This window comes from Cornus florida, unplaced genomic scaffold (assembly GCF_030987335.1).
Source record: "Cornus florida cultivar Cherokee Brave unplaced genomic scaffold, ASM3098733v1 CherokeeBrave_3.0.0_Hap2_Chr07, whole genome shotgun sequence".
Classification (NCBI taxonomy): domain Eukaryota; kingdom Viridiplantae; phylum Streptophyta; class Magnoliopsida; order Cornales; family Cornaceae; genus Cornus; species Cornus florida.
In genome coordinates, this window is record NW_026775577.1 from 24,608,248 (window position 1) to 24,620,928 (window position 12,681).

Below are 12,681 nucleotides of genomic sequence, written 5' to 3' on the forward strand. Positions count from 1 at the left end.
TGGCGACTTACAATTTTGTGGGCGATGCTGAGATTTGGTGGAAGACCATTTCTCACACCCATAATCTGGATACTATGACATATGCTACATTCAAGAAGTTGTATTATGAGAAGTACTTTCCAGCGCCTAAGCGGAGGGAATTAAAGAAGGAGTTTGATGGGTTAAAGCAAGGAAGTATGACAGTTACAGAGTATGAAAACAAGTTTACATCACTTTTGAGGTTTGCACCGGGAATTGCTAATGATGAAGAAGGAAAGATAGAGAAATTTGTTGATGGCCTTGATCTTACCATTAGGCCAATTGTAGCTGCTTCAGAACCGACAGAGTATGCAAAAGCAGTGCGAAAGGCTTTAGTGGTTGAGGCTAAGAGTAAGGACAACAAGGCTATTAGGGAGTCCTACAAGCACAACAGGGGCATGAGTACTTTCTCCGAAGGTCAATCAAGTAAGAAGAAGAAGCATGAGCAGTCAGGGTTCAGGGGACAGCAGCCAGTTAGATCTGCACACATAGCTTCAGTGTCCATGGGGTCTTCTAGACCGAATGTTACTTGTTTCAGATGCGGGCAGTTGGGACATTATAAGTCCCAATGCACTCAGACACAGGTAGCTCGGATGATTTGTTTCAAGTGTGGGCAGCCAGGGCATCACAAGTCCCAGTGTACTCAGATTCAGGTGGCGTCTGGTAGATGTTTCGGGTGTGGCCAGCAGGGCCATAGGGTGAAAGATTGTCCACAGCGGGGCAGTGGTTTGGGCAGAGGTGGAGGTTCACAGCAGAGGCAGATGCAGTCTGCCACAGTTCAATCAGGGTTTCGACCACCACCACCACCTCAGCCGTCTCAGCCAGCTATGTTAGCCTAGAGTTCTCGACCTGGTAGGGGAGCTTCTTCGAGTGCACCTACTCAGCAGTCTGGCTATCAGGCAGGCAGTTCCCAGGGGCAGAGGACCCAGGGTCGCGTGTTTGCACTCACTCCAGTCGAGTCACCATCCAGTCCTTCAGTTGTTAGGGGTATGTTCCTTGTGTCCCATTCTTGGGCTCGTGTATTATTTGATTCTGGTGCTTCTAATTCATTCATTGCTTCATCATTTGCACGGGCATTGGGTTTAGAGGTCAATCAGTTAGACAGACCGCTTTGTGTTGACACGCCTATCGGGGGTTCAGTTGCTCTTAGTAGAGTTTGTAGGAGTTATTCCATCACAATTGTCGGACGTGTTCTTGAGTTCGATCTCATCCTTCTCGAGATGACGGGATTTGATGTCATTCTTGGGATGGACTGGTTGTCATCCTTCAGAGCTGTCATTGATTCTTTCAGGGGCAGAGTTTCAGTGTGTACCCCGGATGGGGATTGTTTCTGTTTTGTGGGAGATCAGTGTGATCCTCTCACTCATTCATTTTATGGTGTTAGGGGTCGAGATCGGCAGACATTCTTCTTGGCTAGTCTTTTCGCCGATGATGACGTTGAGTTTTATGGGGTTGATTATCCAGCAGTTATGCGTGATTTTCTGGATGTGTTTCCGGAGGACTTGACTGAGTTGCCTCCACACCGAGAGGTGGAATTTGCTATTTATTTGATGCCTGGTACCGCACCAATCTCTATGGCACCGTATCGTATGGCACCGATTGAATTAGAAGAATTGAAGAAGCAACTTGATGATTTAAGGATGAAAGGCTTTATCCGACCGAGTGTGTCACCGTGGGGTGCACCGGTCTTGTTCGCTAAGAAGAAAGATGGTTCTTTGAGGTTGTGCATTGATTACCGAAAGTTGAATCATGCCACCATCAAGAACAAGTATCATTTACCAAGGATAGATGATTTATTTGATCAGTTGAGGGGAGCCAGTTGTTTTTCGAAGATTGACTTGAGGTCAGGCTATTATCAGTTACGGGTTAGAGAGGAGGATATTCCAAAGATCGCGTTTCGTACGCGGTATGGACATTACGAGTTTCTTGTTATGCCTTTTGGTTTAACTAATGCGCCGGCAGCATTCATGGATTTAATGAACCGTGTCTTCCACGATTATTTGGATCAGTTTGTGGTAGTTTTTGTGGATGATATTCTTGTGTATTCACGGACTCAGGAAGAGTACGAGGTCCATTTAGGTATAGTGTTGAAGATTCTACGGGAGCACCGTTTGTACGCCAAATATGAAAAGTGTGAGTTTTGGCTACAAGAGGTGAAATTTTTGGGACATGTTGTCTCGGAAGGTGGGGTTTCAGTTGATCCTTCAAAAATAGAGGCAGTTTTGAGTTGGGAGCAACCCAAGAATGTCTTTGAGATTCGGAGTTTCCTTGGCCTAGCGGGTTATTATCGGAGATTTGTGAAGGATTTTTCCCGTTTGGCAGCTCCTATGACTAGATTGACCCAGAAAGGGATCAAGTTTACATGGAATGAGGCATGTGAGTCATCCTTTCAATAGTTAAAAATGAGGTTGACTACGGCTCCGGTGTTAGTGATACCTGAGCGTGGCTTGGGTTATGTGATCTATTGTGACGCCTCACGTGATGGTTTGGGTTGTGTACTGATGCAGGATGGTAGAGTAGTGGCTTATGGGTCTCGACAGTTGAAGACTCACGAACATAACTACCCTACTCATGACTTAAAGCTAGCGGCCGTCGTTTTTGCCTTGAAGTGTTGGAGACATTATTTGTATGGTGAGAGATTTGAGGTGTTCTCGGATCACAAGAGTCTCAAGTACCTTTTCTCCCAAAAGGACTTGAATAATAGACAGAGGCGATGGGTTGAGTTCTTAGAAGACTACAACTTTGATTTACAGTATCATCCGGGTAAGGCAAATGTAGTAGCTGATGCTTTAAGCCGGAAATCTCGTGGGACTTTGGCTAGTTTAGCCATTCGGAAGTGGAAGATGCTTGAAAATTTGGCTGAAATGGGACTGTATTGCTTTGACGATGATGATGGCAGTGAGTCAGCATTTTTGTTTAGTCTCGTGGCTTAACCCACTCTTGTTAGACGGGTGATTGAGTCACAGAGACAAGATTCAAATTTGGACGCCATTTACACTCTGATCTCTAGTGGCAAGACCGTGAAGGATTGGACCTTACATGCAGATGGAGGTCTACGGTTCAGAGGTTTGTTGGTTGTTCCCACAGTTTGTCGTGAGGACGTCTTACGGGAGTTTCACACTTCCCGCTTTGTAGTTCATCCGGGTGGTACCAAAATGTATCACAATCTAAGACATCAGTATTGGTGGAGTGGAATGAAGAAGGATGTTGCACTGTTTGTGGCTAAGTGCCTTACCTGTCAGCAGGTGAAGGCCGAGCACCAGAGACCAGCTGGTTTATTGCAACCATTGCCGGTAGCGCAGTGGAAATGGGAGGAGATTGCCATGGATTTTGTGACAAGTCTTCCTAGGTCACGGAGGGGAAATGAAGCCGTATGGGTCATTATTGATAGGTTGACCAAGACTGCTCACTTTTTGCCCATTAAGGCAACAAATGATGCAGAGGCACTTGGTGTACTTTATGTGAAGGAGATTGTGAGATTACACGGGATTCCAGTGACTATTGTGTCAGATAGAGATGCCAAGTTCACCTCGAAGTTCTGGGAAGGACTTCAAGCAGCGTTTGGCTCAGCGTTGCACCTTAGCACGGCATTTCATCCACAGACGGATGGCCAGTCAGAGCGTACTATCCAGATCTTAGAGGATATGCTTCGGGCCTGTGTACTTGACTTGGGTGGTAGTTGGGAGGATCACCTTCCACTTATTGAGTTTGCCTACAACAACAGTTATCAGGCAAGTATTCAGATGGCTCCATTTGAGGCGTTGTATGGTAGACCTTGTAGGTCTCCTGTCTGTTGGACTGAGGTGGGCGAGACAGCCGCTTTAGGACCCGACATTGTACTCGAGACTACCGAGAAAATTAAGTTGATTAGACAGAGGCTGCTCACGGCTCAGAGCCGACAGAAGAGCTATGCAGATAGGCGGAGGCGACCGTTATCCTTTGAGGTGGGAGACCACGTTTTTCTTCGGGTTTCTCCACGAAAGGGGTTGATGAGGTTCGGAAAGAGTGGCAAGTTGTCGCCACGATTCATTGGATCTTTTGAGATCTTGGACCGTGTAGGAGAGGTTGCCTACAGACTTGCTTTGCCACCGCAGATGGACAGGGTCCATAATGTTTTCCATGTATCGATGTTATGGAAGTACGAGCCGGATCCATCTCACGTTTTGAATTGGATTAAGGTTGACATTGATGAGGATGTTTTCTACGAGGAGGGACCAGTTCAGATCCTTGACACACAACAGAAGGTGTTGAGGAAAAAGACGATACCGTTAGTAAAGGTTCTTTGGAGGCATCACGGAGTTGAGGAGGCTACTTGGGAGCTCGAACAGGAGGTTCGGTCCAAGTATCCAGAGTTGTTTTCTCCCTCAGGTATGGCCTGATTTCGGGGACGAAATCTTTTAAAGTTAGGAAGAATGTAATGTTATGATATATATATATATATATATATATATATATATATATAATTAATGCTAAAAGAAAAAGAAATAAAGCAAGTGGGCCCCACCCATGTTTTAAGACACACAAAAAGTGTATAAGTCATTACACGACCCACGACCCAACTGTTTTCTCTCTCTTTCTCTGCTGCATCTTTCCCCTCTCGGCATCTCACTGCTTCTTTTTCTTTTTGCAATCTCAAAGCTTGATCTAGCTTTAAACTTTTGGATTTTGATAGAGCATTGTGAAGCAAAGTTGGAGAGCTCGTCAAGGCCTTCAATTTGATAGGAGCCAATCATCATTTGGTGCACTCTAGGGAGTTCAAAATTCTAGGGTTCTTGGGCTTGGATTTGGGGATTTTGGGAGTTTTCACTTCCATTGAGGTAGGGGTGCTCTAATCTACAATTTCTTAGTTTTTTTGTGAATTTTTCCCCTAAATTTGATCCTATGCATGCTAATTTTGATTATCTAATTTGTGGTTGAAGTATGTTTAATTAAAATGCTAAATGTGTTCCATGTGTTAATTGAATTCATATATACGACTAGATTTATTACGGTGATTGAGCATGTTTGGTGTTGACATATTATATATCCTAAGATTATGTATTTTTTTTATTTATTCATTGCTTTGAAAGAAAATGATGTTATTGTCAATAAATAAATAAAAGAAATGATTGCTTAGAAATTTCTATTAAATTGTGATAATGATGTAAATGAAATGTGTGAGAGCCTATGGTTGAATTGATAAATCGAAACATGCACATTCATGCATTCATTGGGAAAGAGAAAGAAAAAGAATATATATATATATATATATATATATATATATATATATATATATATATATTGAACAAACGAAATTATTTTGGGGAAAATATTTTTTTTAAAGGAGTTTGCGAAAACCGGACGCCTAGGAGGCGCTTAGTGGTCTGTGGTGTTAGTGTAGTCTAGAAGGAATCATGGTTGAGCTAACTAGGCCGGATGCGACTCCTTGGAGGTGCCTTGTGGTCGTGGATAGTTAGTCAACCCTCCATTCGTGACGCCTTGGAGGTGCCTTGGGTCGGATTACACTAACGGTTTTGGAAGTTGAAATGGAACTGTTTCAGAAAATGGGGAGTAACATTTGCATATTGCACTTCATGACATTGTGGTAAACTTATGATTGGGTGGTATTTGTTACATACTTGTTATTGTATTTGAGAGTGTGTATTTCCTTATAGCATGATCCCTTTCATTTTTTTTTTTTTTATCTATTCATTGTATGGATTCACGGGGATATAAGAAGTGTGTCTTAGACACTTCCTACTGAGCTTATGCTCACCCCATTATTTCTAACATTTTTCAGGACATGGAAAAGAGGTGGCGGACGACGATCCACCACGATTTTAGACGAGCACGGAGACCTATTTTATTTTTTTTGCTATCTTTTGTATTAAAACTCTCTAATATTTTGTAAATGTATTATTAACTAATTCGTAAAACTTTAGTTTAATTAGTATAATGTTGTAAGCCATGGACTTTTAAATTCTAACTACGCTTTTTGGACTGTAACTTGATGTAACCAAGGTATGTTCCTTGGTGGATGAGATGGAGAAATGGGATTTTGTATGTATGTAGTCACTTTGGAGATGTGATATAATATATGTATATTGCGTTGGGACAGGATATGTTAGATTTAAGGCCCAATGAAATCATTGTATTTATTTTTTTTGTATTTCAACAGGTTGTTTAGAGACATTTTCTGCGGTGATTATGCCGAAATTTTTATAGATTTTTATTATTATCCACAAAAACTACCTCTTGATTCAGAAGCCCCATTCAACTCCTCTTGATTTTCAGTGAATTGGGTTTTTCTTTTCCTTGCAAAACAATCATATAGATGGACCTTCTTGGAGGGGCTCTTTTGGGAGCTGCAACTGGTGAATCACTGACAGCTGTTCTGGATTTTTCAGAGAGAGCCATCAACTTCGATAACAACCTCCAAGGATTCGAATCAAGAGCCAATGAAATCTTCCAAATTGTACGTGAGATTCAGGAATTGGATGGACAATTGAACCCTCCCAACGAAGAAACCAAAAAGTTCACCGTTCGGATGGAAGAGGCCCAGAAGCTTATCCTCAAGTGCTCGAAAACTCCGAGTTGGAATTGGGTCAAGAAGGCTTCCAACTCGAAGAAGCTCAAAGAATACGAGGATTCGCAAGTGAGATTCTATCAGACCCATGGGCAAGTTCTGCTGATAAGGTATGTCAAGAAGATTGTAGCGAAATTTGATGAAAGCAGAGAAGGTAGACCGGTTTGTGGTCCGAATGTGTATGCAGGTTCGTCTGGAGCTCCGGAAGTTCCAAGTTGTAGTGTTGGAGTGAATGAAATAGATCCGAATCTGAATAGAATGTGGTCGAGTGTGAGTAAATATCTGGCGGATTGTGATCAGAATGTTCTTGTAGATTCTTGTGTAGCTCCGGAAGTTCCAGCTTCTACTGTTCATCTTCATAACTTGAAGATGATGTTGCTAGACGATGTTCTACGAGTGGTTCTACTTTCGAGTCCGGGAGGATACGGGAAGACTACATTGGCACAAATGCTCTGTCTTGATGTCGATATTAAAGGTATCATCAATATAAAGAAGATTATCTTTGTTTTATGTCTAATTTAATTTGATAAATTTCACATGCATTTGGATGAAAGGAAGATGATACTTAGATTGACGCTAACAATTCATTTATAGCGGGTCATAGACTCATAACTCATAAATGGATTTGAGTATATTAGAGTCTAATCAAGAATGACAATTTATGCCTAATCATTAAAGGTATGAGAGATATATTTTAGGAGGATCTTAATTTGAACGTATCCATGTAAAGAACCCTTGTCAATTATCATCTGATATCCACACTTGTAAAGCTCTCCAAATCGATATATGGATTTTGTTGGAGCCTTAATCTAAATATAAGTGTTACTTCTAAAAAGACTAAAAACATTTTTGTTCATTTTAAATTCCTCAGTTCAAATGAGACCATGGTAGCTAAATTTATCGAAAACCCTTAAAATCTATGTCATGAATGAAAATAAGTTGTTCTCAAGTTTAGCAGCATTGATTAGAATTAAGCGGTTATATAGTTTCAGCTGGGGCATATATACTTGTCTGATTCTTCATGAATTGTTCATTTCTTTTATTCTGAAATCAATTTTTGATTGGAAAAGATAAGGTTGTTGACAGACTTCCCAAGCTAGTGCAGAATTTTAATCTATGAACTTTCTAGAACTTACAATGATGTTTTCTTTGGCCTTCCAGCCAATTTCATAAGTAATGCCATCATTTGACAGGCATATTTAGGGAGAATATTTTCTTTATCGCGGTTTCGATGACACCCAACCTCAGGGTCATTGTTCAGGACATGTTTCGATGCAAGGGTTTTCTGGTGCCTGAGTTTCAAAATGATGAGGATGCCATCAACCAACTAGAGAACTTGCTGAAGCAAATAGGACCAGATCCTATATTGGTGGTCTTGGATGATGTGTGGCCTGGATCAAAACCCCTTATTCAGAAGTTCATGTTCCCAATACCAGGATACAAAATATTGGTTACATCAAGATCTGAATTTCCAGGACTTGGTTCTACATATAAATTGGAAATATTGAGTGAACAAGATGCCATGTCTCTTTTTTGTCAGTCAGCATTTCCGCAAGGTGGGAGCATGAACGTCCCAGAATCTCTTCTTCATGAGGTAGAATCTAGACACTTGTATGCATGCGCTATTATCATTATTATTATTTTTGTTATGCATATGTTAAAATCATGCATGTAACTAACAGGCTTGTGGCCTAGCAGTATAAGGTTCTTACCTCCCAAAGGGAGATAAAGGGTTTAAACCTCAGTTGAGGCAGTGTGTGAGAGTACCAATTAAAAAAAAAAAAAAAAAAAATCAAATCAATCATGCATGTGTTTGCACATATAGATGTGCAGTTATGCTTGCAGGTATATATTACTATTCTATCGTCAAATTTTACACACAAACTGATCTAAAAGTATTTTTCTTTTCTGCAATTGTTGATTGGTCAAATTCATTTAATTGAAGATCAAGAAGTAGAGCCTTTTGTTACTTGTCTGCAATTCTTCATTATATTAGTTTTCTTTGCAAACGACTGCGACTAATTTAGTTTGCCACATCAAATTGCAGATAGTGAGAGAATGTAACAGATTGCCACTAGCCCTTGAAGTGGTTGGTGGATCACTCCGTGGACAACCGGAGGTGATCTGGAGACACACACTGATGCAATTGTCTGAAAGAGAATCCATTTTTGATTCCAACCATGATCTGCTTATTTGTCTCCAAACTTCAATAGAAACCTTGAACGAAAAGACTCATGTCAAGGATTGTTTCCTGGATCTAGCTTCATTTCCCGAAGATCAAAGGATCCCTGTCACGGCTCTTATGGATATGTGGGCAGAACTGTACAACCTTGATGAAGATGGCATATATGCCCTTACCAACCTCCATAAACTAGCCTTCCAAAATTTGGTTTTTCTTGAGTTTACAAGGTATTTTAGGTTCCTATTTTTCACTTAAGTGACCAAATTATGTTTATTTGATGATGTTTTGCGTGTGAGTTTGTGAACACCGATCACAGAGTGACGGTCCAGCCTGCAAGGTGGTGGGTGGGGTGGAATTCTTTCTTCTTAGTTTTTGCCAAACTGATGGAGTCTGTTTTACTCCCATTCACAGGAAAGAGGCAAGTGAAATTGCTGGCTACTACAATGAGCATTTTGTCACCCTGCATGATCTGCTCAGAGAGCTGGCTATCTACCTGAGCAGCCAAGAGCCCATAGAACAGAGGAAAAGATTAATTATGGACATATGAGGAAATGACTTCCCCGAGTGGTTCGTTGAACAAATACAACCGTTTCATGCCCGCCTCTTGTCTATCTCTACAGGTTTGAATCTCTTGTGTTTTCAATATGAAACCTCACACACAATATGTATTTATTTATTTTCCCCCAAATTCAAAATGTGTCGTCGAATATTGCTTGCAGATGAAACTTTTTCCTCAAGCTGGCACAACATTGAACTACCTGAAATTGAAGTTCTAATATTGAACTTCCTGACAAGCTACTATAGCCTGCCCACATTCATTGAGAAAATGGACCAACTGAAGGTTCTCATCATCGCAAATTATGGTTCCTGCCCAGCTGAAGTAACCAACTTTCGGCTACCTGGTCTTTTATCCAGTTTAAAGAAAATCAGACTGGAGCATGTTTCAATTTCTTTCCTTAGTGAGTCCAGATTACAGTTCAGGAATTTGCGGAAGATATCCTTGAGTACGTGCATAATTGGCGAGACCTTTAGAAACTGTACTTTCAAGTTCGCCTATGTGTTCCCAAATCTTGAGGAGATTGATATTCACTGTTGCAGTGATCTAGCGGAACTGCCTGAGGGGCTCTGTGATATTATCTGCCTCAAGAAGCTCAGCATCTCTAAATGTCATGGCCTGGAATCCTGGATGCACTTCCCAAAAGACTTGAAAGGCTAAAAAATTTAGAAGTGGTGAGGCTTCATTGTTGTAAAGGACTGTTAGGGTTGCCAGACTCAATTGGAAGCCTCCATAAATTAGGGTTCCTTGACATATCTGACTGCTCAAAGATAACGGAATTGCCTACAGAGATAGGTGAGCTGTGTGCTCTGAAAAAGCTCGTCATGAGAGGTTGTGGACGACTGCATCAGTTGCCAGATTCAGTTAGCAATCTTTGGCAATTAAAGGATGTGATATGCGATGAAGTCAATATCGATCTTTGGAAACCCTTTAAGATTCATCTCAACAACCTGAAGACAACTGTGCTTAAAGAAGAAAATAAAATTTAAACTGACAAATCTCATTGTGAGATAATGGTGTAGAACTTCAGGTATGTTTATTTGTATTCATTTTCTTCTTCTGAAGCACGAAATACACAGATGAAAAAACTATATATTTAGATGCAACCCATTCTACTGCCACTGATAAGACATTCAAATGCAGTTATAACATCACATTACAACAACATGTATTAGAGCAGTAGAGTAGATATATTTATATATGTTTACTTACATTCTCATCTGAATATGTTGTAATATTTATACATGTATTGATAAATGTAAGAAATATCTTGAGTAATACTGTATTTACATGTATCTCAATGATTAGCCTTAAGACATTACTTAACAAACTAAGTTGCATCTTATGTTTAAGGGTACGTGTTTTGCAAGGTGCTTGAATTATAGTAGAATGTGTTTTGGCCTTCTGAGACGTATACCACGCCCTTTGGATATTAAAAAGTATTTTAATTGATTTAAGTACGAAAAATTAGAGAAAAATATAAAAAAGTTACAGAAAGTATCAAAATTAGTATGTGAAGTAAATAATCATAATATATGACCAGCAGGTCAATGGCTTAACAATATTAGTTTCTTACTTTCCAAAAAGAAGTCAGGGGTTTAAGTGTCAAAAGAAACAAGTATGTGTAAGTACCAACTAGGAAAAAAAAAAAAATCATAATATATGGAATAAATGACTTAGAGGGACTCTAGATCCATTTGTAAATTAATTTCTCTAAAAAGTGGTCCTTTCCATACTTATAAGTATGGAACAGTAAAATAAAATTAATTAATGATTTCTTATTTGGATAAAACTATTTGTGGATAAAATTTTAATAAATGAAGTGAGATTAGAGTAATCTTACACAAATTCGTAAATTTGAAAGTATGTATATATATACATATACTGATAATTGAAGTTTTAATAATTCTTCAGAGCATAATGGATGTTGAATATATTCTCTACCTATTGTAGAGTATCACATGTATGATTGAATATTCTCCAGGCCCAGAGATTGAAATTTTCACCGTGTACAAGGAACTAAAGAGAATAAAAGTTTAACAAATGTTAAGATTTAACTTTAACAGTTAATCAATAGACTTATTTCATAATATGTTGAACTGAGATGTAATTTATACTAGTAATACATGCACATTAGATCACACGATATATGTTTATCATGCAATTGTTATTGAGGTATGGTTCGAGTTTATTTGTTGAGAGCTATGATCTTGCTTAGCTGTGACACACTTTCTTTTTTTTTAAACTGTTCCAGGTAAGGCACCATTGGAGTTGGATTGAGATTTCAGCCTTCAGGGGATGCTTGTCATATTTGCTTTGGTCTTGTTTCTTTTATTCTGGTATGAGAAAGTCGATTTGTGAGGAATAATATAATTATGGACCTGTGTTTTCACAGTAATGTAATTATGAACTTGTGTTTTTCCTGTTATTGTTATTGAGGATGTTTTGAAGTGAGGAATAATATGATTACGGACCTGTGTTTTCACAATAATGTAATTATGAACTTGTGTTTTACCTGTTATTGTAATTGAGAATGTTTTAAAAACCCTTGTGCTGATTCATGTAAGACTTGATATAAATTAGTTATTTTAAACTAATCATTTGTTATTTTGCAATGGATGGCGAATATGAAATTGGTCAAGTATAGTGTGGGATGAGTGATCCCAATGCACAGGTTGGGGCATATGATACAACATGCATCTTCTCATATTCAAATGACTGGTTCAATCTGACAACAACGAATGTAGAAGTTTGCTTCTGTTGTTTTGATGTTCTTTGTTTTCCTGATTCCATTGTTAAGAGTTTAAATGGGGAACCAAAAAAAAAAAACTTTTTTTTTCCTTTATCATTTTTTTAGGTAAATAATTTTTTTTCCCGGTAAATATTTTTTTTTTTTTGGTTTTCTCTTGACAATGAAAAGTTGTATTACTACATTCATTGTACCGTTGCTGGTTAAGGAGGATGAACCTTCCACCTACTGCAACTGAGGCATCAATGATATACCCCACTATGTTGGTATGCATGCTCCACAGGCTTAATTTTCATCAAATTGTCAAAATAATTTAACCTAAGACCTAAGTACTGTTTGATAATTCAATTAAATGCATAATTTCAAATGGAAGTGTTTATCTAATTAAATATATTTGATAATACAATTTAAATATTCCCAAAGAAAAAAAAAAAAAAAGTACCAATTAAATTAGGATAAAATTATAAGTGACATTCTTCCCTTATCACCGAATTCTGAATACTTAAAATTCAAAAAATGTATCAAAACAATTTCATTTACAACTATCACTTGATTTTTAGCATGTAATTAAAATTTAACCCTTAAAATTTTCAGTACATATTTTCGGTACA

General features: G+C 38.8%; 2 protein-coding genes across 2 annotated transcripts; both read left to right on the top strand.

Annotated features, from left to right (window-relative positions):
• The first annotated feature begins 6,275 nt into the window (after window positions 1-6,275).
• On the top strand, window positions 6,276-11,979 carry LOC132266818 (probable disease resistance protein At5g66910). The gene is made up of 6 exons (XM_059767800.1): window positions 6,276-7,058; window positions 7,777-8,177; window positions 8,631-8,992; window positions 9,177-9,385; window positions 9,485-10,351; window positions 11,576-11,979. Exons 1-4 carry the CDS (start codon window positions 6,332-6,334, stop codon window positions 9,310-9,312), a joined length of 1,626 nt encoding a protein of 541 aa, XP_059623783.1. The 5' UTR covers window positions 6,276-6,331; the 3' UTR covers window positions 9,313-9,385; window positions 9,485-10,351; window positions 11,576-11,979.
• Window positions 9,460-9,981, top strand: LOC132316447 (probable disease resistance protein At5g66890). Its single transcript, XM_059814920.1, has one exon. The coding sequence runs from the start codon at window positions 9,460-9,462 to the stop codon at window positions 9,979-9,981; it is 522 nt and encodes a 173-aa protein (XP_059670903.1).
• Window positions 11,980-12,681: the final 702 nt, after the last annotated feature.

Coding starts and splice junctions, on each gene's coding strand:
- LOC132316447 (XM_059814920.1), top strand. CDS start 9,460: ATGTGTCGTCGAATATTGCTTGCAGATGAAACTTTTTCCTCAAGCTGG.
- LOC132266818 (XM_059767800.1), top strand. CDS start 6,332: ATGGACCTTCTTGGAGGGGCTCTTTTGGGAGCTGCAACTGGTGAATCA. Junction 7,059..7,776: donor TCTTGATGTCGATATTAAAG/GTATCATCAATA, acceptor ATCATTTGACAG/GCATATTTAGGGAGAATATT. Junction 8,993..9,176: donor GTTTTTCTTGAGTTTACAAG/GTATTTTAGGTT, acceptor TCCCATTCACAG/GAAAGAGGCAAGTGAAATTG.